This window comes from Ciconia boyciana, chromosome 3, assembly GCF_034638445.1.
Source record: "Ciconia boyciana chromosome 3, ASM3463844v1, whole genome shotgun sequence".
NCBI lineage: Eukaryota > Metazoa > Chordata > Aves > Ciconiiformes > Ciconiidae > Ciconia > Ciconia boyciana.
The window spans coordinates 100041416-100068991 of record NC_132936.1 but is presented as its reverse complement, the minus strand read 5'-3'; the positions used below and the strand labels follow the sequence as shown (position 1 = coordinate 100068991).

Genomic DNA, 27576 nt, shown 5'->3' with positions numbered 1-27576 from the left:
CATATAAACGCCGCCGCCGCGGCCCCGCGGGGGCGGTGCCCCGCTCCGCCCGCCCCGCGCCGCCCGACGGGCCCGCCCCGGCCCGCCTCGGCCGGCCGGGCCGCCCCAAGTTTCGCAGAGGGCCGGGAGCTGCGGGGCGGGCTGGCGCGGAGCGGCAGCCCCGCCGTGCTGCCCGCCGTCAGCCCCCGGTACCCCCGAGCCGGGTGCGCCCGCAGCGGGGACAGCGCGGGCGGCGCAGGGGCCGCTCCCCGCGCGGAAGCGGCCGAGGCGGAGCGGCATGGCGCGTTACGGGCTGGGCCCCCGCGAAGCGCCCTTCCAAGCACCCCTCTCCCAAGCACCCGGCGTCCCCGCCGTTGCTGCGGCCCCAGCCCCCGACAGCGGGCCGCGAACTGCCCGCGCAGCCGCCGGGCAGCCTCCCCGGGCGGGTGGCGGCTGCCGCCGAGCGGAGGCGAGTGCGCAGCGCCGTGGGAGAGGCGCGGCAGCGGCGGGGACACCTCTTCCTCCCGCCCCACCGAAAATAAACTTTTGCCACGTAATTGGTTTGAAACAAAGGTCGGGCCCGCGCTGCCCCGGTACGACCGGCGGGACGGCGGCCAGGCGCGGCCTGCGCGCCCGGCCGCTGCTCCCCTCTTTTGGGGAGTTCGGTTGGGTTTTCTTGAGTTTTTTGTTTTGCTTTGTTTTGTTTTTCTTTCTGTTTAGAGTTCGGGAGAGGCTGGCGGGCAGGCGAGGCGCCGTTAACCCTGCGCCGGCCGGGCTAGCAGGCAACCCCCCACCCCGTGGAGGCAACATCCTCCCACGCCTCCCTCCCACGCTCACCCCCTACACACCTCCCCACCCGCCGCCAAGGCCTTGTGACCCGCCGGGCTGCGCCAGCCTCTCGCCGAGCCCCGCTGCGGCCCCCACCCGCCGCCCCGGCGGCTCTCCCGCCGGGCTGCCCCCCGCCGCCGGGACGAGGGCGAAGGCAGCGGCAGGTCCCTCCCGGCCGGGCTCCTTCCCCGGGCCGGGAGCGGGCGGCCCCAAGGCGGGCCGGGACGCGCCGTGCAAAACACCCCCGCCCTCCCCGCGCCGATAAGGCTGCGCAAACACGACGTGGGAAAGGCGGCGGAGGCAGCGGCTCTGCACCCCCCGTCCTCTCCAGCGTTTGCTCAGCCCCGGGACAAATGGGAAAGGGGAAACGGACGGGCGTGTAAAGTTTTATTGCTGCTAAAGCCAGCAGAGGCGTTTGATCCTCTTTAGCTTCCGAGCCGGGATGTCAGGCCCTGGAAATCCAAGGGTGCAAATCTGACCACGTCAGCAGGAACCCTACACTTTGAAAACACATTTGCAAAGGAAAGCAACTTCGGGGGGGGGGGGGGGGAGGTATTACAGCACTTCGCGTCGAGGTTTCACACTCGCCCCGCCGCCGCCATGCGGCTCACGCTCCCATTTGGTTCCTCCTCCTCCTCCCCCGAGGCTGCGGGGGGGCAGCACGGCGCACCCCGGGCAGCCCGGCCCCGGGTGCTGCACGGGAGCCCCGAGAGCGCCGCTGCACGCCCCCGGGCAGCGCCTGCTAGCCGTGCCGCACGGAGGGCACGTGTGTACGAGCCGTGCCCCACGGAGGAACAAGCCCGGCCTGCGAAGTTAGGGCCGAGCCTAGCAACGGAGATCGAAAAAACGCCCGGGCAAGACGAGGAGCTGGGCACAAAAAGCCCGAACCTCGTTTCTGCCCGTATGCCGGCACTTCCCACAGGCAAGCTCCCCGCTCGCCGGCCCTGCTTCCAGCCCCTCCCTGCTCCCGGCCGCGGAGCCGGCGCGGCGCGGCGGGGCGGGAGGCGCTGGGCGGCCATCTGCCACCCCCTAGCGCCCGCGCCGCCGGCAGCCGGCCGTGCTTAAACGGGAAACCCCGTTTAAATGCCTCCTACCTGTCCCTCCTCCAGCCCCGCGGAAGGGTTACAGCTCCCGGCCGAGCCACAAGGCGCTGCCCCTCCAACGGGAAGCCACCTGCAAGCGGGACTAAGGCGGACGCACGCCGTGAGGTGCATCGTTTCCCATTAGCGTGCATCTTTCCCGTAACCTCCTCCCTGGCCCAGTTGGATTCGCTCGCATACTGACCCGAGATCAAACTCTTCCTCCTCCCAACCATCTCTGTGATGAAAACATCACCTTCAGAGCAGGCCCTGCCTGCTAGCGAACTGAGTAAACAGTTCATGATGATAATCATGCGAGGAGCAATGTGTCATCGTCCTTTGGAGGAATACCTCGATAAATTGACTTTGATCAAACACACGGCAGATAAGTACTCCGGTGTAAGATTTTGCTAACCCTCTTCTGCACTTGCTGCTTAGGGTTTAAAGGTTCTTGATTGAGTAGTTACATAGTAACTGAAGCCACTAGCAGCGTGTAGTGAAATGTGTGCGCGCTGATATAATTTTTTTTATTTGCTCTCTATAAACTAAGGTGGGATGACAGAGGTTTCAGTTGCATTCTAAAACCATGATAAGGAAGACCGAGTTTTCGAGCTGTTTGGTTTACCGAGTAACCAAGTCCGCAAGGCTTCACAAAGTTACTTAAGTTTTATGGTCACAGTGGATCTACCACTATGCTGTTACCTGTCTGCATTTATCCGTTTGCTGATACTGAATATATACACATATGCATTTTAAATGCTACCCAATAAAAAAACAAGGCCAATGTTACTAGATAGTCTTATGCTGAGCACTGACACAAGCAAGGTCACACAGCCGTGCTGTAATTTTGATGCTATACAAAGTTCTGTTTGTTTTCTACTATAAAAGCTGTTGCTACACTCGTTCAAAAATGTCGGAAAGGTGTGGCAAAACCAGCAGCTGTTAGTTAATTGTACAGGGCTTGACTATTTTTAAGAGTGGCTTCCAGACATAATCTGGGCTGTTCTTTCCCCAGGAGCTCAAAACAGAGGCAAATTAATTTTTAGCCTAACTCACACCGTGGCTTGTTAAGTTGGGTAGCGTGCATTCAGTGAAACATCTTTTCATCTCAGATTCCAGTATTTCCCTTTTGCCTATTGAAGTCTCAAGTTTCATTGTAAATTACTTATATAAGTAACCCCGAATCCTGGAAGCTTCCAGAAAATACTAAACTTTTGCTCTTAAGGAATTTTTTTTTTTAGTAGCGGCGTCGTCTTGCGCAGTTTTCAGACGTCCACTAAACCTAGATCAGACGCTTACCTTGATTTACAGCAGATCCTATTTAAACTCAAGAAGCGGGAAGCAATCGGCTATCGGGCACCACAGCAGCACCCAGCCGGTGCGAGCGGCGCGGGCCTGCGCCTTGCCCTGGCGAGGTTCAGCCAGACCCCGGCACGGCTAAACCAGACCCCGGCGAGGTTCAGCCAGACCCTGGCAGAGGTAAGCCCGACCCCGGCGAGGTTCAGCCAGACCCTAGCAGAGGTAAGCCAGAGCCCGGCCCTGAGGGGGCCTGAGCCCGGCAGGGCTAAGCCAGAGCCCGGCCCTGAGGGGGCCTGAGCGCGGCCTGCTCGCGCGGGCGTGTACAGCGGTGCTGCAGCGCCACCTGCTGGGCGCCCGCCGCAACCCGCGGAGCTCCCGTTGCGGCACGGGCGGCGGGGGAGCCGCCCGTTAGCATCACCGTCAGGCTCACGACTGATCTGCGCTAACGTGCAATTACGCGTAGAGGCTGAAAGCACGCAGTGGTGTATTGGACACGTTACTCTTCCAAGGAGGCTGAAACAACAACATATACCGACGTACATCTTTGTTTTGGCTGCGCCCAGCTATGCTAGAGCCAGACGTAAAGTCACAGCCCTTGGCTAAAGGAAGGTAACATACCCCTTTTAAATAAATATTTATTTTCCATGTCTCATTTTCATATTGAAACCCAGTTTCAGTTCCCAGAAAAATCCATTTGCAAAGCAGGACAAACACTTTTGTGTTTCAGACAGTGACGCCATCGAGCACTCGGTGTATTCCCCACAGCTGCCTCACAAGCATCTCCCAAAAGCGAGCGCTGCAGCATGGGATCACTTCTGGTACTCTTCTGGGGGCCAAACTCTACTGAGTAGGACCTTATTTTCCAAGGCTGCTTGCAAAGCAACGTGTTCTGAAGTAAAGACGAAACAATCTTGTTCGCAATGGATCAGCTGCTCTGTTTTGAACACAGTGGTCTTCATTTTAGAGCAATTTTATAGAAGTAGTTATTTGAGTTACAGGAAAAGAGAGGCACGCAGAAGTCTAACTAATGCTGTTCCCATGTGTAAAACAAGGTTACTACCAAAGTGAGAATCCTTGCCTTCCTCCAGAGGAAAATGCAGTAAAATTTAAAATGTAGTCTAAAAATTGTCATGGACAAAGAAGCCAAGGTTTGTTTCTTTTCTTTTGGAAACACTTAAAAATAAAATTTAAAAATACCGCATTAATTCAATAATTACCATTCAACATCTTGAAAGGCGACCAAAAAAATCAACTTTTTCTTGGTATTAAAATACGGGAGGTAAAAATCTGGGATAAAACATAACACAACTACAGGTGGCCTGCACCTGGATGAATGGAAAATATTAGGTTTAGCTGCTTTACTTCCTACAGTAGCTATAATAAACCATGCTCAGCTGAATGAAATTAGCAAATGCATTTAAAAGGAACAGTCTTACACAGCACATCTGACAAAAAAAAAAATCAATGGACTCATATATAAAAAAATGTGGTTTTAGCCTGAATACTGAATAGTTTGTTGCAGGTTTACCAGGGTCATTATAGCAATCCCTTATTCCTTGAACATCGTTAGAATTCAGTCTCCCTGCCCATCCAGTAACATGTGTGCAGCTCCCTGAGGATGAACTTTTAGTAATTTACTTTTCCAGATTTTCATTTTTGCAAGTATCATCAGACTTCAGCAGATTTAATATTTTAAGGCAGACTGATATTCTCTCATTTTGAATAGCCAATCTTGTGAATTCTGCAGTTTTGGAAAATTCTGGAGTTGGAGGTAGTGCTCTAAGAAGGTGTTCAACGAGCTGGGCTTGATCCAGTGCTATTCTTGATAGTCGATTAAGTTCTCCATGATCTGGTAAAGTTAAATGAGTTGTTGATATAAGCTGTAAAAGGTGCTTACTCAGTTGTCTGACAGGAGTCAACTTCTCTGCCCAAAAATTCACTTCCCCTTTATCAAACAGGTAATCATCTTCTTCCTTAACAAAAAGAAAAACAACAGTGATTAGAAAATGACTTGTGGTCTTGATAGTAATGAGAAAATTATAAAAGGTATGAAAAGATATACAGAGAAATAATGACAAAAGGCTGTAACAGAACAGCTTCTTTATATTAAAGAAAGGTAAAAATTCATATGCATCATTTTTCAAAGGTTTGAGAAAATGCAGTAAAAAAGGTTCCTGCTTTGCCACAGAAATTTTACAAAAATCAGGCAGTTATGGTATAACTCTTGGGAAACAGTGGAAGCAAATAGTAGTCCTAATCCTTAACATGTGCTTGCCTTCCCCTGTGAAACTGTCTTATATTTCACAGAGACCTCTCTGTAACCAGTATGGTAATTTGCTATATCACGGAGCTTTCTGAGTGGATTAAATGAAAAAGGAAAATTGTATCAGTCAGTGAAACATCAGAAAAGCATACCTAAACCACAGGCTTAAGAAAAGGTTCATAATATATTTCATGGGTTATATTAATTGTCAACAAACGTCTCAAAGATGTAGCTGCTCCTGCTCCTTCCGGTTTACCTTCCAGCATTATTTTGATTTTTACAGTCTTTTCAAGACAAAGAGAGCACAGTGTATTATACAGCATTAGGTTTTACAGAACCAGCGTGGCAAAGTTTTTCTTTACGTAAATAGTCCTTCTGAAGACAGTGACTGATGTGAGCGAGACTGTTTCGTGTGCTACACAGAACCTGTCATATGGAAGATAGCACAAAGTTACCAAATATTTAAATGACATCTCTGGAAAAGCCTTGCTTATTGGTCTCTTTAATTTTATGCTGATATTGCCAGGAAATGGACATCAAACACTATTTTCATTCTAAATACTGTCCATGTGAATTTTTATTTTAAATTGTAAATCAGTTAATACTGGAGTAGTGATCATCAGGCTTCATCAGATGAGATGTTTCATTCTATTCCTACCACAAGACTGCAGAAATGTAGTGATCCCAACATGAGATAGCACCTGGTTGTTAAAATTACCGGGGCTGAAGTCTCTGAGTCTCTTTTCAGATTGCCGTCTCCCAGCAGCCACTCCAGCAGGATCGGTACACCGGCAGGGATCTCCCCCCACCGCTGGAGCAGCTCACACAGTATGCCAAACGCTAAATCCAAGGCCATCGGAGCATTCACTATCCTAAGTGCAAACTCTGCTGAGAGAAAATATGCGTAACAACGTATAGCAAGACCACAAACATTTTCAAATAAAATCAGCACAAAAATGATTTCTTGAAAACAGATGCTGAATTTACACAAACACATTTAGAATGATGCATCATACTGCAAGTAAGTTAGATGAATGTTTACTTCTGTGCCACTTGGGACCTTTTCTCAATTCCAAAATAATACATGAAGCAACTGAAAATGCTGATGCTTAATATTTTTTCCTGCCCATGTAGTGACATTCATTAATTTGTGTTTCAATACACAAAAATGTCTGTTAGAAACATCTCCAGAGACAGTCCTGACACTATTACATGGTGACTATTTTTGCAAAACTGCAGCTATACCTTAGATCTGATTTGATGTTTCACTGGAACTCAAAACCTACAGCACATCATTGTGTGTAGTGTTTTTAAAGGGCTGGGATATAAAATGAATCATTATTTAGCATGCAATCTCTTTATATATAATAAGATATAAGTATATATATGCACACATGCACACACATGTAAGAGAGCTCAAGCATGCAAGGCAGGCTTAGAGAAGATGTTAAAGAAGGGAAAGGCAGACACTGTTTACAATACCATCACAGAGCTATATTTATACAGGTTTTGCTATCATGCCAGAACCGTACACAAAGCCATCATCCACACCATATTTCTTCCCTAACCTTCCCCAGTGCTCTCATTTGGGCAGATGCTGTTTTAACTGTGTGGTTCCTAGGGCTGCTCTCAATAACGGAGTACACAAAAATGCCAGAAGCCCCGTTTGCACGAGAACTCCAACAACTGCATTCACAGGTACGAGTTTCACGGCTGGTAACATTAATACAGTTTTTCTTTTTCTAATGGGGATGCGGGAAGAGGACTGGAGGAGGAGGAGAGCTAATGAATGAGCCCCTGTAAAATCCCTATTGCTGTAAAATGGATTTTGGCAAAATTCATCCTTGTCCGTAGTCACCAGCAAATGAACAACTGTTCACTGAATGGTCTGTCTTCTAAGTAGTGATATGATAAGGACATGTCATTTTTGAAGGCTGTCTTTTGTGAGCAGACAACACAGCAGAGTCAGAATTATTTGGTAAAAATCCATACAGACATGGAAGGCAGGCCTCATTTTTTGGGTCTGAGTGTATTTAAGCATTTCTCGCAAAGGAAAACGGTTATTGACATGAAAGAGGCATAGCAGTGCAGCCAAGACCTGTCCTTCACAACCCATGTTCGGAGCTGCAGCACGGGCCTCTGTTCTGTAGCACCTCCCGAGGCCTCATGCCAGCTGCAGGTTTTCTAGAGTACATTGGCACAGCAGAGAAATGCCCAGTAAAACACCAGAACTAGGCAAAAACGCGTGCCAGCAAATAAGGAAGCGCAGGAAACAACTAAGGGCAAAACAGACCGACGGAAAGATGGGTACATGGTATTTGACAGACCAGGCAATGTACCGAGGACGTTGGGGAGGATGAATTAGTATTTGAGACCATGAGAACAAAGGACCGTAATAAGGAAGGGAGTGAAGGAGAAAGAACAGATGGTCCCTTCTTTATCTTGGAGTTAGATGAGGGTAAATGGAAATCTCCTTGTACAAGCAACAGGAAGGCAGGCAGTCAATCTCTTGGTGACACTAATAATGTTACATACGCGGTTTGTCTCTGCTAGACAGTAAAATCAAATGTTCAAATCTGTTTTCTTCACGTCAGGACTTATCACTGTATCAGGACATCCCTCAGCTTTGTCTGTGAGGGAGAGCTTGCAGGGGTGCACTGCGCTATTCCCACACCATTTATTTTAAGTATTAGGTTTTTTAGGTATTGTTTTTGCTGACATTTCTTTCCAGGACTTCTTTTTAAAAACAAAACAAAACAAAACAAAAAACCAACTTGCTTTATCTGTTGCTGTGCCCTACTTGGTACGAGTCCGATACTCCAAGGAATGGGTACAATGATTGTCCTCTCTGTTTTGATTTGCTTAGGCTCAGGTAGAAAACACAGTTTCATTCAAGTGCCATGGGGGCCTCAGAAATACAGAGCTGGAAGAATAGAAATGAAAACGGAGTGCAGAGTTTTGAACCTGAAACAAACATCCCGGTTCCGAACGCTTGCAAAACACAACATTTTAAACCCAGCTCTTTTGAATTCTGATGATCCTTCGGAGTTTTATGGATGATTACTGAAGGCCTTGTCAATATTTATACAGCATCTCTTTCTTGTGTCACTTTATTTGTATTTGAATATTTAGCAAATTAAGTGATGCTGGGAGCTAAAAAACAAACTTTATTTCCCACTGCTGTCTTCCTGAAGACAGCAGTCTTCCTTTCCCACTTGCCTTCCTGTTGCTTCAGAGGACCGATTATAGATACAACTGCAGATATTTAAAATGCCTGCCATTTTCTGGCGTCTTTTTTGCCTTTTAAGATTCAGACTCCTTAAGTATAAATAAGGCAATGCTCTCTTTGTGAATGAGAACACCACACTACTGAGAAATGCACCAAAACATATATTGGGGCCTCTAATTCTGTTATTACATGAACATGCTGAAAACTATCAAGAGGTAGCAAAACAAGTAATGCTGAGGTACTGCTTAGACTGAACTTGCTTGCTAGCAGTATTTCAACAGCATGACACAGAAGAAAAGGCAGTTTTGTGGTCACATAGCATGGCAATCTTGTAGGGAATCCTTGCGTTGCAACAAAGGAAATGGTAAGTTGGTTTTTGTGTTTTTTTTTTTTCCCAAAGAAGAAAAGAGAAAAAAATTACAAGAAAAACATATAAAGGAGGTCTTACACACAGGAAAAACATGAAGACCCTGAACACAGTACCAATCCAAAAGATGCCAACTGCCCTTCTGTGAACTGCAGACACTGATCAACCAAACTCATGCATCAGTTCTGATGTTGAGACCAGAGAAAACCAGAGCAACATCACTTTGATAATGCTGAAACTTAAGCTTCAAAAATTTGGGTAAGAGCCTGCCTACCTTGTGCTAGAGAAGCTAGCACAGCAGCCTCCTGGTACTTGAGGTGTTGACACATATCCAACAACAGATCAAACTCTGGCAGGTGAAGAATTTGTACTTCCACCTGCCCATGCCATGCCATGCCATGCCATGCCTCGCCTCTACTGCAGAGCATCAGGAATGGCTCCATGCTTTCCAAATCGCTTCCTCAGCTGCCATTACTTACAGAGTGCACTGACATTAACTGACTTTGATACCAGTTCACACAAATTTGATGCTAGAATAGTTCAAGATCAGATTTGGGGACTACCATTGCCACAAGGACAACAAGGAGATGGAGCGAGTATCCAAAAAAGCTTGGAGTGCTGAAGTAATACAGGTATTGGAGTGCTGAAGTAATACAGGTATTGGAGTGCTGAAGTAATACAGATAAATAACAGCAAAGTTACATACGTACCCATGATTTAATAGGTAAAAAACGCTTTCAGAGGGGAAAATGTTATTACTTTGATGATCCCCAGCTCTAAAAGTAACAGCAATGGATGCTGTAAGCATATACAGAATCTTTTAAGATACCCACAAAAGGTATATATCTTCTAAAAATAACCGTATGTGTCTTTACTGACGTATTAACTGTTTACAAGAACTGCTCCTCACATCATCATTTGCCTGCAAAACAGGGCTGATTTTCAAGAAGCCACATACTACACATGATGCTGTTTTCATGACTCATGCTATGACTTCAGAAAGTGGTCTGAGCAAGCTGGAAGTTCACCAGGGGCAAAAAGGGCAGGTGGCTCTCCTCTCCCCACGGCGCCCTCGGGCCACGGGCTCCTGATGCTTACCTCCAGCCAGCTCAGGTACTCTGCTGATCACCTGGTAAATTAACGCCCAGAATAGCAGAATACGAATTTGGCATGCAACTCGGCGTGTGGGTTCTTCTGCTCGGCTGGCAGGCTGGACTGGTTACCCTGCAGTCAGAATTGGTACAGCTGGGAGCCAGGGAAGGGAAGATCACAGGGCAGCGGGGACAAGGAAAGAGGCCAAAGGGAGAGCGAGACCTCCCCGTTCAGCAAGCTGTTAGCTCAGGTCAGCTATAATCCGAAACTTCCCTGTCAGAGTCATGTAAACAAAACACTGAGATGATTCAAATGACTGAGTATTTATAGCCTTTCATAATGTAAGTAACTATTTAAAGTAACTGAATAAAAAATTTCAAATGACAGATTTCTAGAAGCGGCTCACAGCTGATTACTGCCACAGGAACGAAACCAGCAGAAATCGAACCTGAAGATATAGCTATTACCAAACACTGAAAATACAGTAGTGCTCCTGCCACAACACTTCTACAGACTATCAAAATGGTGTCAAAATTATCAGTTTTTTAAATTCTAAAACATGTATTTGTTCCAACATGCAAAAACATCATGAGCAGGATAAGCATCTCACTAGATAAGCCGCTACAGGGCTGAAACACAAAAAAATTCTCTATGCCTTAAACAAGTACTTACAAGCAGAAGAATACTACTCCTTGAGATGAAAAACAAAAGATAAGAATCAGGTACTACATGTTTTTTTCATTTTGAGGAAGTGAATTTTCATAAAGGGAAAGGGGTTAAGTACTGCAGTGTTTTAGTCTTTGTGAATCCACCCACATAAAAATTAGACCTCCCACATACACATTCATATACTCCAAAAGCTTTGATCATGCCAGATGTAAATATTTCTTCTAGTAGCCTATTACGTGTCCTCCAACTATACAATTGTTCTCTGTTAAAGCCTCGGTGATATTACGGGGAACTGAAAGGATGTATTAAGAGCATATACACAGATTTTAAGGACAACCATGATAAAATATAGGCAAAATAGAATAGCAGAACCTATTCCTTGCCTAACAAAGCATTTTGTAATTGGTTTTATACTGGAAATTGTGAACTAAAGTTAATCTTAGATCAAAGAGTAATGCAATTTTTGTAAATGTATACTGTGTTCAGAACAAACATAAAGAGAAGTAAAACTGCAAGGAAGCTTAGTGTAACAGTCCTGAGAGAAAGCCTCACAAAGAACAGTGGACCAACAGCAAGGATGTTTTCAAGGAAAACATATAGGGTAAGTTCTTCAACTGGAATTACAGAAAGTATTTTAGGTAGACCAGGTATACTCTGAATTGGCAAAATATTTTTTTACTTTTTTTGCACAAAGTGCTGCCTACCTAGGTATAAACATGACTACATGGCTATGCAGTTACCTTGTAACACCCTGGTAAAATAAGGTAGTACTCTTGCTTCAGAGGCAAGCCTGGACATTCAAATGAACACAGCTCACTGAATGATTGCTTGACAAAACTGGAGATTTATCTCAGGTTTTCTGATACATCACCGTAACAAGCTGATGAATATCAAGCAAGAGATCAGGTTCCCATCCGAATGATGGCCGATCCAGCATCACATTAATACTTGTAATACTAGATTTGCGAATGACAAATTTCACCTGTTGAATCACTAATCACTTTCTGTTGCATTGAAGGTTTTCTGCTTTTTGGGTGTTAGGTAATAATCAAGCTTGCCCCTATTGTCGACAGATCAAATATAAGAGAACTGAGTGAGGCATTACTGCAGATATATTTTTTTACTTAAAATACTGTGTTTATGTATGCACAGGCTTCACAAAACTTAAAAAGCCTTCAAATTTAAAAAAGAAAAGAATCCCACTGGCCCAACCCAAGAGCTACATAAGCTGGTAAATAAAGTGAGGTTAGAAACGGAATTTCTTATGTTGAAATAACCTGCTTATATGTTCCACTTTGAGCTAGACAGGAATTGTGCAACTCCGCAGCAAGGCAACACACAGGTGTCTTGCCACCAGAAAAACAGCAGGACAGAAGAAAAGCAGCAGCAGGAGATAAAAAGTAAAGGGGTGTTCATACCCACTCAGTCTCCACAAATAATGTTACAGTGCTATCATCCTTATGGGCACTAAGATGAAAAGAGGACAACTGAGAAGTAAAACAACAAGAAAAGAAAATGCAGACATGGTAACTGTTGCATCTGGATAGTTGGCAGATGGCTCTTGAAAGGGTGCTTGTGCATTGCACTATGTCAATTTAAGTTACAAACATCAAACTTTCCACTTTTTAAAATGACCATTTATGTAAGATCTAATATATAAGCAGATTCTTTTTTATAGTGTTTCATAAAATCAAAGACTATTAGATCATTTCTATCCTCTCGAGAAACACCATTCCCTAGATGACGTACAACTACTTCATCTGTTTTCCATTTCCCTGCCCGAGTCTGTTTTATAGCCGTGCTTTTTCAGGATGACTTTAAAAAGAGGCCCTTCCTGACATCATGCAACACGATGTCAAAACACAACACTATTACAAAACAAACTAATCAAAACTAATTTCTTAATAGTTGCAGTCTCCGAGCAGAGTGGCAGTGACGCTGCTCTCAGCTTTGACTTTGATTATAAACAGATCTGAGTTAATAACAGGTCTGATTATGATGGAAACTTACAGCTTAGGACTGAGCAGAAAATTAAAGTTCCTTCTTGAACAAAAAAGCACACGCATATTAATCATCTTTTCAAGCCCTTTTTTGGAATGTGAACAGAACAATATTTTTCAACTCAGTAATGAGATTTTTTTCCTCTTTTTAAAATATATATGCATACATAAGCTTTTCCCATGCAAGCCTTGCCTCTTACACTCAAAGGGTTTTATTACAAAACAACCACAGCTCACAGATCTTTCAGAGGAAATGAGCATTTGGACTTTACCACTTGCATTACCGCTTTTACAGAACCTCCACCCCAAAGCCATGTTCTAATTTAAACAGCAGAAAACCAATACCCCCTGCATAAACCCACAGAAATCATGTTTTTCCTTTTGAAAAGGTAAAAATAATATTATTCAGCTAATTGTTTAAAACACTGCCAATGAGAATGTATATTTTTTAACTCAGGTTACGTATTTATTGGAAAAATGAAGATAAATACTCACAGTTTCAAAATTAGTATCATAGAACTAAATATATGACCGAAGACTCTTGTTATTGGCATGTTCCAACTAAGGAACTTTTTGCTTAGCACTGACGAAGATTACTGAATGTGAATGAGATGCACGTTACAGCTCTGCTGTAGCAACACAGGAGATGCATTTGTCTCTGTATCATAGCTGGAATTTTGAATAATATCTAGAGAATGGTGGTGAAAGGTTTGTTGTTTCAGGGATAAAGGAATAAGGAAAGGGTGGGTAATCAATATAGAAGACCGTACACAAAATTCTTCTCCCCACAATACTTGAAAACCAATATAATTTGGGCAGAACACTCAGATATGTAAAAGCTATTTTTAAAGCAGTAATAGAAAGGCAGGCTTTCCTTCAATGCTATGGAGTCATAGCCACGACCATCACAGCTTGCATAAGGAGCCTATCAAGATCTTAAAGCTGCTTCCCTGTTTACTCACTTGCCATTAAAATGCTGAGAAGAAAAAAAAAACATTTAATAGATTATTCACATGAACACGCCATTTAACATTTACCACTTTCAGACTCCAGCGCTGAGCACATACAATTATTTTTCATGTATTCTTTCTTAATTTTCAAAAGTATAACAACTCATAACCTTTACGTAACAGTGCCACTGTGTAATTAATAGAGCTAAATGAAGCACTGTCAGTAAATAATCAGTAGCCAGTCTTTGATGGATGAGCTGATTCTAATTCAGTCCATTCACTTTCAACTTTAATTAGTGGCATTGTATTCTACAAAGCAAACCGTTCCTTCATCCATGTGATGATCTAACATTGTGTAAGTGGGCTGAAAACAACTTGTAAGGTGTTGAAATAAATTTGGGAATACAAAGTAAAAAGTCACAGTGATTACACATTCTTATATAACGTAATTCTTTAAAAAGAAGTAATATAAAGTTCCCACTACAAATGCCACTGATTTTAACAAGTACCATACACACCAATAAATCTTCCTAAAGACAATTATGAGTTTCAATGCAGTAGTTCTCTCTCCTTTTTCTTTAATTAAACCAATTGATCTGAATTACTGAGTGTATGTTGGTGGAATTTTTTGCAAGACACAAATACAGGCATAAAAGTGCTATGTATTTCTACATGAGTAAAGATGCAACACTATACTTAAGTTTTTTGGTACTATAACCCTTGTTCTAGATGCATGCTTGTCGCAGCTGGTGACAACTGCTAAGCAAACTCTTCACTTTTGAATTACTGGAATTTAGAGTAATTTTAGGTTATTGGAAAATTTTCTAATAAACATATAAAAATTTGAACTACTCAAGACCCCTTAGGTTACAATATGCTTTGATCTTGTTCTACATTTTCTCTTGAAACTTAGCTTACATTGGTATGTCTCATCCTTCTTCCAGCAGTTCTGCTCTAAAGGGTGGGACAATGACAGCAGCAGATTCCTGCAAGCTGTGGCTATTGAGCACATCTGAGTGGAGAAGACACTTGCTAACTTACTGCAAAACATCTGATTCAGGTGTATGTGCAACTTACTGAATGCAGGTAATTTTGAGCAGAATAGCAAAAAGCAACTTGGGAACCTCAGCAACTCAGTCTTCATATCTGTTCTGATACCTTATAATGAAATAGTGTGAGGAGAGACTGTTTTTAAGATTATTTAGATTAAATTTTTATCTTTGCTTCATATTGCTTATTAAAAAACGTGACACTTGAAATGAAGTGGCTATAAAATTGTTCTTTTGGAAAGTGCCATAAATCTTTTGGATAGTAATTTATGTCCAAAAGGTTCATGATATATTCTCAGCTTCTTTACTGGTCAATTTTCTAAACCCATTTCCTCAGCATGTAAGAGCATATACTTAAAGAGCAAAACCCCACAGAAACTGTTCCCTATATGAACACTTGACATAAAAAAAACAACCAATCACCTTACATCAAAAGCTTCCAATATAGTCCAGATTGTCTGTCTTATTCAGGTGTTGTCTAAGAGATGAAACTTGTGTGTAAAGAACAGCTCACATTATTTTTATCTTTTTGCTGACACATACGTACACAGATACACAATGCCATAAAAATATCATTAAGTTTGCAAACACATTGTAATGTTAGAAACTACCAGGACCACAAAACATTCACACTGCAAGTGCATTAGTAACAAATGACTGAGAGGATGTTCCTCCTTTTTTTCTTTCCCTGTCAACATCCAAATGCCTTCCAATGCCTGTTGCAAGTTGCTTTCGATGCAGTGTAGTATGATCTCTTATTACACAGTTTTCTGACATTCCAATGAAAAACGTCAGCCTGACTCTCGAGCTGTGGCCTACAGACAGGCAGGTGCTGCCAGGGACCTCCTGTTCAACAATTCAGTGATCACAGATCACTCAGGAGCAGTCTCCTGCAGGTGTCTAACAGATAAATTAAGCGCAGCCACAAGTCTCAATCCTGAACAGAAAATACCTATCTCCAAAAAAATTTTTCAAGAGCATTTTCAGTCCATGAGAGAAGCATTTGCTCTTCACAATGGGAAGATGATGCACCAATGATTTCACTTGAGAGTGAGTTGGTTTTGGGACTTTCTTTCAGAAATACTCTGAAATAAGATGAAGCATACATATTCCTCACTCTACTACCAAAAGTTTTAGTCAACATAAAGGCTTGCTGATCCTAATCGCCCTACTGTGGCTGAGGCATTTCTAGTATCAGGACTCAATGTTTCTTCCCAAGATGATTTTCATATTTTACGTTAAAGCAAGAAACTCACCTCATTTTTCTTTCACACAGCTCTTGCCTCCTAGATGACTTCTGGATTTTGCACCTTTAGTGACCCAGGGCATTTCCCTTTACATGGGCAGGTCCACACCTCTTTAGACCTCCTCTGGCTTATTCATCTCCCTCACTGAAATACCTGAGGCTCTGGCATTTCCATACAACTGTCATCTAAACGTGTAACAGCTGGGTCAAGACTTGCTAGGAAACTTCTAGCTGTCATCAGGGCATCCTCTAGCAGGGCCAAGTGACTTGGATGGTATCTCTCTATCCCAGACATCTGTGGGGTGGCTGCCTGCAACTTCTCTGCATCTTCATCAGACACAACACGATTCCGGAGGCCTTGGCACGCTCAGGTGGATCAGTAAATCATAACATGGTTTGTATGAATTACTTTGAGGCCTTCTTCCAAGTAAATTTAGGGGAGGAGTAGGAGCTGCTTAGTCTTGCATATAATATGAATATATACACAGACTCTTATGACTGATAATTATTATTCAACCAGTAATCAGAGTTCTTCAATAGAAAGTCTAATATAGGTATCAATGTACTTGTCTAATACAGATTTTACATTTGTCTTTTCCATTTCCTTCAAAGTCCTTTGAGGAATTGGTTTGTGTCTCTTCAACTGAGAAGGAACTAAGTGCTGTGAGTGCTTCCACAATATACTGATGTGCTGAATGTAAGTGGTCCTTGCACAAGATACCACAAAAGTGAAAACATTTGTGTCTCACGTATTAATGCAAACATGAACTACGCAACACCAGGGACTTCCCAGTCAGTGGGAAGAAACCTCTCCTCCTATCCTCTCCACATTTAACACATGGCTTTGAACCTTTCTCATTGCAAATATTCCAGAATATTCTGAACAGGCAAGGAAGACAGAATGGCTAAGTAACCTGTGACTCTCAGTCATTCATCATGAGATGGAGTGCTTCACAAATCACCTGTACTTATACGATGTCCACAGAAAGAAGAAACGGCACTATCTATTCTGCAGGCAGAGTAGACAGCCATGAAGTTTAAAAAATCTTGACTGATTTTAGATGTCTGATCTGAGACATTATGACCTGTTTCACTGAGGAGTCAGCATCCCATAATGCTTTAATATTCAACATGCATTTCACTCTGGCTTCAGCTGTATGTGCTCTGAACTCCTGCAATTTATGCCTCCAAGGTATCTAGCTAAGCACTCAGCAAACTAGTGACCACCCTTCCAAACTCTGGTTGGAGTGACTTGCTTACCTGCACAAAACAGGTCTCTGGGAGAGGCAGGGATAGACTGCAAATCACAAGAGCAACACTAAATGGCTTTGGCATATCCCTTCTTGTGATCCTGGTCTTACTATCACTTTCAACTTTGCAACTGAGGGAACACTGTTGGAGATGATAGTTTCCTATACTGTGTGTTCCTGAGAAAATTTGTCTTGTCTATTGAATTATAAAAGAACAACTGTAAAAAAACCCAAACAGTGATAGCGTAGCTAATCCTTGCTCCTTAATACACACAGCACAATGAGGCTGAATTAAAGTTGTGCTTCTCCATTTTTGGATACTTGGCTTTGCAATCCTACAAATATTCTTAGTGTGGGGAAAGGGTGGAGGGGGAAGTGGCAATGTATATGTGTAATCTTCCAAGTTTCAAAAAAGGAAAAAAAAAAATCTATACCTTACCCAAATAACATGACATTATATTGAAGCTCATGAGTCAGAGAAACAGTGGAGCCACAAAGCTGACTGCTCAGGCACCTGCCTCTTGCAACTAACGGAATAACAGGAAATGGTAGCATCGCTGCAGATAGGAAGTGTACCCCATAGCACTGTTCCAGTGTCTTCTACGTAGTCCTAGCCACCAGACCCCACAGTATCTCAACACAGGTCTAAATATCTTGACGAGTTCAGCTCTGGGTTTGACAGTCAGCCTCGTAACTACCTTCAGTCCCACTGTCTTCCAAAATGCAGAAAAGTTCCCCTTTTATCTCCTTTGTTAAATCTGCTTCTTCCCCACATTCTTCCTCTTTTGGACCCAGTTCAGTCTCCCTTTTGCCACAACTTTAATCAAAGATCTTTCTCCTCCTTTATGCCCTCCTCTCACATTGGCAAGAGCAAGTCTCCTCCCCTAACCAGACTGAGCATCACCTCCCATTCCCTAACTCTCAGGGGTTCAGCCTGACTCTTTCAGCAGTCCACTGAATTTTTCTGATTTAGCTTTTTTCCCTTCCCTAACCAGAACTGATGTCTCATTCCTCCCCATTTAGCTGATGACCCGCAGGTATTACTGAAAGCACAGGAGTTTTCATTTCAAGTGCCTAGATGCAGCCTGCCCCAGAGCTGCCCACAGCCGCCGCTGCAGAGTCCTTCTGAGGCACGGCATTCCTGGCCCAGAGCATCCTCAGTAGCCCTGCTGGGAATGCAGGTAAGCATTTCAGGAGCAGAGAAATTAAAGCTGCTTAGTGAACACAAAAATCTTCAGAGGTTTTAGCTTTTAGGCTCCTTTCAGTCTCTACTGAATATATATATATATATATATATATAAAGTATAGCATTTTAGAGTCCTATTTCTCAGCCAAATTTGTACTATTTTACCAAAAATATCTTTTTCCAAAGCATACACGTTTAACGGCATTCAAAGAAAAGGCCTTCAATTTTTTTTTCGTAGCCTGTGTAAAGATAGCATTTTCCCCTAATTTCCTATGTAGAATCATGTCTGCTGTAATAAAAACAAATAATTAAAGTGAAAAAAAAAATACTCACAGTATGGAAAAATCTCAGTACCAACTAGTAAGGATTAACACAAGTAGCTGAAAAACAGGATTTTATAATGAGAAGTGTTAGGCAACCCTAACAACAGATCATCAACCCTCCTTATAAAAATATACAGTTCACACAATGTAATTTACAAAACAAATTATAAAGAGGAGATGGAGACAGAAAAGCAGAAGGCAGTAAGTTTACAGAAGTCAATTCAAGGTCTGTTGAAAAGGTGCAACAAACACGGAGGATGAAGTGGGAGGGCAAGTAGAGATGAAGGGAGCACTCAAATTAATAACACCTCTGGTATATTTTATTCGATCAGACTGGCAATCTACAAGAATAAACAACATCAAAGGGATTTTTGTCCCATTTTTTAACAAAATAAGGAAATCAGCAGGCATGCTTCTGTGTACACGTTTCCCACCACAACTTCTGAACCAGCTGTACAATTTCAATCCAGTCTAACAAAAAGGATAAGGGAATCCAAAATATTAAGTCTTGTTTCTATGAAACTAGCCAGCCAGTTAAAGAAGAGAGACCTATTGCTGTCCTGCCTAGTGAAAGGCTGAAACTTCAGTCATCAGACATGAGAAAATCCACTTATCTGAAAAACAAACACATGAAAAAAAAAAAAAAAACAAAACCCCAAGCTCCCTTCATTTCACTGCTCAAGGAACTTTTTTTCCTTTTCTTTTACATAAATAATGCCATTTGCAGTTACACTCCACACTAGCATATATTTTTAACATAGACATATATGTCTTTAACATAAAGACTCTTTCTGTCTTTAATATCTTATTTTCCCATCCGCATATTTCAAATGAGTTTGCTTCAGGAAAGGCCATATTCTACTTCACCTTGCCATGGATGGCACTAGTTGAGCCTTCACCACTAACCGTGAGATTCAGGTAAAATCCTCTGATTTGGAGAATTTACCTTTACTCTGTGACAGCCTTCCATAGCATCACAGAGATAATCATGCCAAAAATTAAAACACATCGCAAAAGAAGGCAGCTAACAAGCAAGGGCTGCCTGTATTGCCTCTACTACTTCTATGAATTTGAAATGAAACTACTGATGTGTTTTACAGACCAGCACAGAAAAGAATTCAGTTCGTATATATAAGTACCGTTGCACCCTGAGATCCCGTTTATCCCTGGGCTCTCCTTATACCCCACTATATTTGCACTCCAAGGTCTGTGCTGACCTTGCATTAGGGGGAGCGTGAAGTCATTGGCTCCAAAGAATCAAGTCCTCTGTACTTTGGTATATAACCTGAGAGACTATTTCCCATCTCAGTATGATCTTGCCTAATTAAACTCATCTACGCAACACACGTTACTTTAGGAGAAGGAAATCAATATTGGGAACATCTTTTCTGAAAGGCCCTTGACTTATCCATTAACACAGGTTATTTGATCCAATGCTACTAGGCTTCAGAGAACATGGCACATACCTGTTTTCCTGACGCTTCTGAGAGGTGGTGGTGATGGAATATGGGATGCTAGTATACTATATTGCAATATGGTGATTTACTTGAATAATGTACCTTTGGGGAATTTGAATTAAAGAGGAAAGATATTCTGGAAATTTAATTCTTAGTTGTGCTTCTTAATGCCTGTACATTAGACAGAGAGCTTTCAGTAAGTATGAGGAAATAAAATAAAATAAAATAAAATAAAATAAAATAAAATAAAATAAAATAAAATAAAATAAAATTAAAAAAACCCAAACTATCTTCTGCTGTTTACAGCAAAAGTAGGTTAAGCTGAGCACCTAAGTGTAATGATCTACAGTCTTGAAGTTCTAGTATTACAAAATACAATATACAGATTCTGGAATTAGGGAAGGTTAGTTTTGTTTGGGTATGAACTTATAAACACAGCAAGCAGAAGTCTACAAACTGTAACTGTGGTCTTCAACACAAATATGAAATCAGCTTGTGTGTGTCTGCACAGGAGGGAAAGTAAAAAGGTAATTAACATAGTACATGAAAAAATGAATGGGTTTTATTAGTCCTGGTAACAAGATATTGCAAGTCTAACCTCCACTGTGATCAAGCCAAGTGTGTAAGTTAATCAAGACCTTCACTAAAGTATTTCTGTTAACACTTTCATCTTACCAGTGAGAATTATTTATAAAACCGTTTTCCACTGCTAGCATGACAAGGTGATCATTAACACAGCACAGACCATGCAAAGGAACAAAATTAAAAACATGCGAAAGTGGCATTACACTGGTACTGTAAGCAACTGCCATAAATAATTCTGCTCCTCGAGGTGATTTCAACAGTCTTGCTCTAAATCTAACAAATCAAAAGCCCTTTATAAAAAGTCTAATTCTCAAAATTTAAATTTCTAGGCTTCCCAAGGATGTTTAACTTGCCTTCCTCATGCATGAGAAATCAATTTGTTCAACCAAGCCAGTTCTGAGTTCCCTTTGTAAGAGCTCATTTGGAACTGATTATAGAAAAAAAAAAGATGTTGAGCTTTACACATCTTAGGTTTTGAAGTAAGAGCCCATTGTGTCCCACAACTGCTTCCCACCCCCCCATCAACACACCAGGAATTAAAGCAACCAAATCAGTGGGAAGGCTATGGCTCAGGGAATCAGTAATACAATACAAACACTTTTCATTCTAGGGTGCTGCTTTGACTCTGGCACAGGTAGGCACTATCTTGGTCATTAAAAATGCTGAGTGCTGACTTATGTGAAAACAAGCTGGTGGTTTAGGTTAGTTTGAAAAGGTATTTATATTCCCTACCTCACTTCCACCCACACATACACAAATGAAATTCTGTGTGCAAAAATCTGCTTGCAGAAATGTATCGTCTCCTCATTCTTGGTGAAATACCTCTCAATGCAAAATAATGTGGCAAATAAGTATCAATATCCCACATGCACGCCTTGAAATGGCGCATGGGCCGTGTATGGGACAAATATTTTGCGTAGGGCTCTGCACAGGTTTTCAGTATCATTCTTGCAGAGGTGATATGATATGATGCAAAGGGCAGAACAAGAGGAAATTTGCACCGTTGATATCTGTTCATCTCTGCTGCTGAAAGACAGAGACCTTCATTCTCCACAGCTGTTGATTAGAGTTTTCTATAAGCAAAACATTTACAAAAAATATTTATTTCCCATAGCATTATACATGCACTTCACAGCATACATTTTTGTATTCTTTCTATGTATCATATAGATATTTAAATTAACATTTCATACATTTAGCTTAAATATGAACAAACTAGATGTCTACAGTACTGAGACAGATAGACTTTTAAAGTTTTGCGCATTTAGGGCTATGAAGTAACAAGGGTATGGAAATAATTCATTGAAAACTTGTAAAATTTAGCAAGCTTTCCAGCCCATCACATGACTGCAGCAGGTATCCCATCTCAGCCTTTATAAAGAACGCCATGTGTGTATGGGTGTGCCTACCCAGCGCTCTCCCAAATCTTTCAGATCAGAACTTCTAGAATACGGTCCTCAACAGCACTGTACGTGAAGTTAATATTCAGGATACCAAAAACATCAGAGATGCTGGGCCATATTCATTTGGACTTCTGCATCGTAAGCAATCTGAGGAGGAAGGGGGCAGTTGCAGGTTATGGGTAACTAAAGCCTTTTTGTGCGCAGTCCCAGTTAGAGTAGCACCCCGTTTGTTCCAGCTTTAACCCGTGCCAGGTAATGAATGATCAAAAAGTTACCACCAACTTCCATATCCTGATTTTTCAACCGTGTCTAACCCCTGGTCGGATGCTCTGAGAAAGTGAGCTCCCTATAAAAGGAAATTATTTCTTTAAATTTTATGCAACTCCCTTTCATTCCTCCAGTCTTGTTCTTCCCCTATTCCCTTTTCCCAATTCCTAATCATTAAACAATTCTTCTTGAAGTAACAGGATTTCTTTTCTATTGTTGTTTGGCTGGCTGTTTTGCAACACAATCTAGGTTAATTTTTTTTTTTTTTTTTTTTTTTTTAAAATAACTGTCCCCTATATCAAATTGCTCAGGTCTGCAGCCATTGGTCTTTCAAAAAGAAATCTCTTGGGACAGCTTTACCCTTTCATAGCAGCAGTGAAACAGAAAGAGCAATATTAATAAAATTAGAGAACTGCAACAACTGGTCAGAAAAACAATACAATTTGTGCCCAGACTTCATTTTTACAGATGAAGGACAAGCTACAACATCATTATTGCAAGTTTCATTTCAGTTTTTCGAACCAATAAAATTGGAGTCCATTTATTCAAATAATACATTTGAACCTTGGTATAACAAGAGCTCAATACAGTAGCAAAATGTCATACAGATTGTAAGCCAGGTCCTGCAATCTTCATATATCATGAACCTCTATTATGTCTCTAAATAAATCTGTTAAAATCATGTTTCAGAAGTCTAGATATGATTAAAAAGCTGAACATTTTTGTTAAGTCTTAGCATGCCCACAATTAGCAATGCAGAATGCCAGCTACAAAAAGCAAACAAGAAACCAAACCAACAAAAATCCACTACAACTCTTCATGACCTAGCTGTAAGAACTGGTCCATATAGGGTGGACAATACAATTTATTTTCACCCGGCATTCCTTGACATTCTTTCACACTCTTGTGAACAGAGTACTTTTGTTCCAAAGCACTAGCTCTTCTGCACTTCCAGCTCATTCAGAGCAAGCACAGAATAGCTCTGTTCAGAAGAATGCAATCAGTCCTTCAGTTTTTGTTTACTCCTGGAGAGGCTGGTTTTGCACAGTTTACTGGTCTGGCTTGCAAAACTATTTTTTCAATGAAGATAATTAACACTGCTACTTACTTTTTCTATAATGAATCCAGGAGTAAAAAGCAAACCAATAAAAGAAACACACACAGTTTGTTTGGGTTTTTTAAACACTAAAATACCATAGATACCTGTAAGAAATGAAGTGCAATGTTTTAAAAGCAGAGGAATATCAATAATGGTGCTATTTTGCTTGAATCAAAAGGGGACACACTTGTGAAGCTAACAGGGACAACACTTTTACAGCATGTATCAGAAAACCTGGTTTCATAAGCTTAGGAAGCTTCATAAAAAACTGCTGGAGAGTGTGAATTCACTTTGGTTTCAAGTAAATGGTTCTTCATTAATATTTTACCCAGACACAGAGACTCCAAGCTTAGTAGGTAAGCTGTGGATAGTGAACAGCCTTCCTCTACACTGGCTTTGTGACTAAAGAGAAAAGAACTGGCATCAGAAAGAAAAAAAAAAGGCAGTCAATATATTCAGTGTTGGGTCCCTGAGCCAAAAGGTAATTATCAAAGAGTTTTCTGAACAAAAATATTTAAGCTGGTTTTCTGTCTTTGTAAGCCAACTTCTCCTCTGTACCTAGGGACAACAGCTAAACATTATTCAAGAGTCTCCATTAAACCAGGAAACAATCATATTACATATGTAATCTAAGAGACCTCAATTACTTCCCAATTAGATCTTCCAAAAGTTTTCATAACAATAGGAGATATTTTTAGGGTATAAAACCAGAATGTCAGATATAAAATAAATATTATTACAAAGACCCAAAATATACCTATTAGCATAAAAATATGATACGACTAGGCTACAGGTCAAATCTGCTCCTGAAACAGCCCTAAATTTATTCCAGCAGAGAGACCAGATGAATTCATTTACACTCCTAGACCTCAACTCTTTCATCCTTGCAACTGACCTGTAATTGCTACCTTCTTAGAACTATTACAGATGTAAAACCCCCAAATTATAGCTTCTAGCCACACTAAATATTTCATAATCTCTACCACGTGTCATTTTGCTTTCTGGAACAAACTTCTTACATTTAAGGTCACCATAGTCATCAGGTAGTCACTAACTAGCACAGGTATTTACCATCTATTTAGTTTGCCAGGATTTAAATGGTCATCGTTACACGTTTGTCTTCCTGCATAAATCCTACTCTGTGTGTGTGCATAAGGAAGTATTCACCATTGAAAGCATGGAAGGGAAAAAAGATGCAACCAGAGGTATAGTCCCTTAAGCAGAAGGCTGAACATTCAACATTTTAAGGAGGATGCTGTCCTTTTTCTTTGTGAACCCTATTCTTCTTATGATCCTACAATTACAGATAGCGTAAATACATTATCGCTGATGTTACCTTCCACAGTTTACAGTACTTTTCAGTAACATCTAGTGCACTTCACTGTGCAGAGTGTTCTAGTAATTCTCGGCAGCACACCCACTGCCTCCCTCGCTAGGACTCACTTCAGAGGATTCCCAGAATACGCAGGCAGCTGTTTGACCTTTCCTCCTGTCCTCAACATGCCTTATCTAATATAACCAAAGAGACGTCACCGCCTTACAGTGTCTCTGAATACAGTCCTACACCATGTTTGAATACAATACCGCAAACTGCTGCCACTACTTTACACCTCTCCACTGAGGCTGCAAGAAGTATTGCTTTTAACATAGGCTATTACATAGACTCCATATACAATCTTTTAAAAATAAATTTCATTTGTGGAAAATCATCTCCTTCTGCAACAGGAGCAGTTCTGCTTTGCTGTGAGTTTCTTCTGCTTTTGATTGTATCACGTCTTTATCATACTCTCTTCTCCTTAGATGGGTCTTGTCTATGTGCCTTTTCTGCTTTCCACTGCTTAAAGGCCATTTGGATAAATGCCACCTCCCATTTCAATCCTAACATTCAGCTTAAAACACTCCTCTTTCACAGCAGGTTTAGAAATCCAGTTCTTTTTCGTGAGCTGCACATCTAGTTACCAGAATGCAGTTATCAAGAATACTGTCAAAGCAGAAGAAATCCTGGAGCTGATCCCAGAAAAAAAATTGCATTAACTTTCCTTCCACTTGTCCCCAGTACAAGGAACATAAACATATTTTGCCTAACATGATTAGCAGTTTTCCATTAGTAATCCAGACGATGCTGTGAGAATTTCTGGACTGTTCCCAAGCAACCCGTGGCATATCACAAGATCTGACGGGGAGATTTTTCTGACCAACAGATTCCAAAATTATAAGAGACTCTCAAAGTAGCTTAAATATCATGGATGGCAATAAGTACTTTTAAAATGCTATTTCCAGTTTGCTGGTTTTTCCTACCCAGGGCAGTAGGAATGGCCTGAAATTGATCCAATTGTGGGAAGCTCTTAACTTTCCACGCCATAGCAGCTGATGTCATGTATCTACAATGAAGATGTTCAATCTTCTGTATGCAGCTGTAACCATCCACCACACTAACTAACAACCTCCATTTTCAGGCTGGCTAGTGGAAGAGCTCCAGACAGCAGTTTCAGCACAGCTCTTTCTGCAGCCAAGTTCTGACTTCGTGCTTTTTGTAACCCCTCCATCAAATCTCTAAATAGAAAAGAAATTCAAATCTCTGAATAGAGAAGAAAATGCACAAGTCTGACTTACATCAAGAAAAGGAAATCTATCCCCTATGATCCTGCCACAGACTCCAGTTAATGCATCCTCAAACCAGTTTGCATGCATGCAGTTCCCTAGTTTACGTACAGATAATTACCACTTATTTCTCAAAGCCAGGCAGCTGCTAGAACTGGTTTTAGGAGCCACAACTAAAGGAGTTGTTTGGGGCCTCAGAGGTCTATTAGCCTAACCTGAACATCAGGGCAAGTCATCCAGTGCATGAGAAAAGTTGAACCCTATTAGTCTTTATCCAGGATCAGAGTAACCTGACACTTGTTTTATTCACCGCAGTCCTCCCATTCGCTGCACTAGAAGGCTACGGCAACACAGAAATAGAGCAAAAAATGGTGAATCTGTTCCCCACTTTGGCAAGAGGATGAACACCTAAGTCATATGAAAAGGAGAGTTCTGAACATCTTGTTAGCATCTCTCCTTTCTATGCTTCATCGAGAGAGAGACACAGCGACTTACAACTTGGGTACTGCACACAGCAGTGGTGCACAGGTTGTAACCCCCAGTTACTCTCCTGCCCCATTCCCACAGCATGGACTTAGCACTTTGTAAGTAAGCAGTTAGGTTTGGGGAGAGGAGGGTTAACTCAACATGCTGATGAACTGATGCTTTAAGAAATCTATTTAACATATTTACCCAATGGTAAACATGTGGAAGAAAAGCTCCTTTTGCTATGGCCAAAGTTTGCATGTAGTTCAAGTAATAGTTTGAAAACACAGTTTCAAATGCCAATAAGCATTTGAGGCAACAATTAAAATAAAATCTCTTTCTTTACTGTTTCCTGTGCAGTATGTGGGATGCTTTTATCATGCAGCTGAACACTACCAATGACAATGGTATTTTTAGCATTTTAGGTTTGCCCAGCAGTTACTCTTAGCTGTTTAACTAGCAACTGGAACAGGTTAAATCTGAAATACTTCATGGATCAGTCGTAAAGGACATTTGGGGTACAAGTTTTGGGATCGTGCCAGTCACCCATGATTTGCTATCACCTGTGGTGTTGATGATGAATGCCAGACCATTGTGCTGCATTAACATCACACGGACTGTGTCCTCTCTTATCTTTCACTCAAGTGATTTACTAGATCTTCTTAGGGCACGTACGTATGAAAACTTCTGCACAGCTTTAGGTTCACTGAGGAAGATTTTTAGAGGATAGGAACAAGAAATATAAATCTGAGCAGGATTTCTTCTCTCCTCATCTCTTTCAAATGTTAATATAGTTAGTCTGATCTTCTCTTAACTTCTCCTTTCCTACCTCTGCTAAGGCTTATTTACACTACCACCCGCCCCAAAAAATCCCATGCAGATAAGCCTTC

General features: G+C 41.8%; 1 protein-coding gene and 1 long non-coding RNA gene across 3 annotated transcripts in view; one reads left to right on the top strand and one right to left on the bottom strand.

The window, feature by feature from the left end:
* Positions 1-1918: 1918 nt before the first annotated feature.
* On the top strand, positions 1919-4128 carry LOC140649505 (uncharacterized). Its single transcript, XR_012041640.1, has 3 exons — positions 1919-2283; positions 3198-3794; positions 3913-4128. It is a non-coding gene; the product is annotated as an uncharacterized lncRNA (long non-coding RNA).
* The window catches only part of THADA (THADA armadillo repeat containing), a 169586-nt gene continuing 145822 nt past the window's right edge, over positions 3813-27576 (bottom strand). The window contains exons 37-38 of one of the 2 annotated variants that reach the window (XM_072856806.1): positions 6167-6333; positions 3813-5158 (exon numbers count right to left, since the gene is read on the bottom strand). In XM_072856806.1, the coding sequence (XP_072712907.1) occupies positions 4820-5158; positions 6167-6333 (506 nt within the window). In that variant the 3' untranslated portion in view covers positions 3813-4819. Of the gene's footprint in view, positions 5159-6166; positions 6337-27576 lie in introns of both variants that reach the window. The other variant, XM_072856805.1, reaches the window with a different exon arrangement.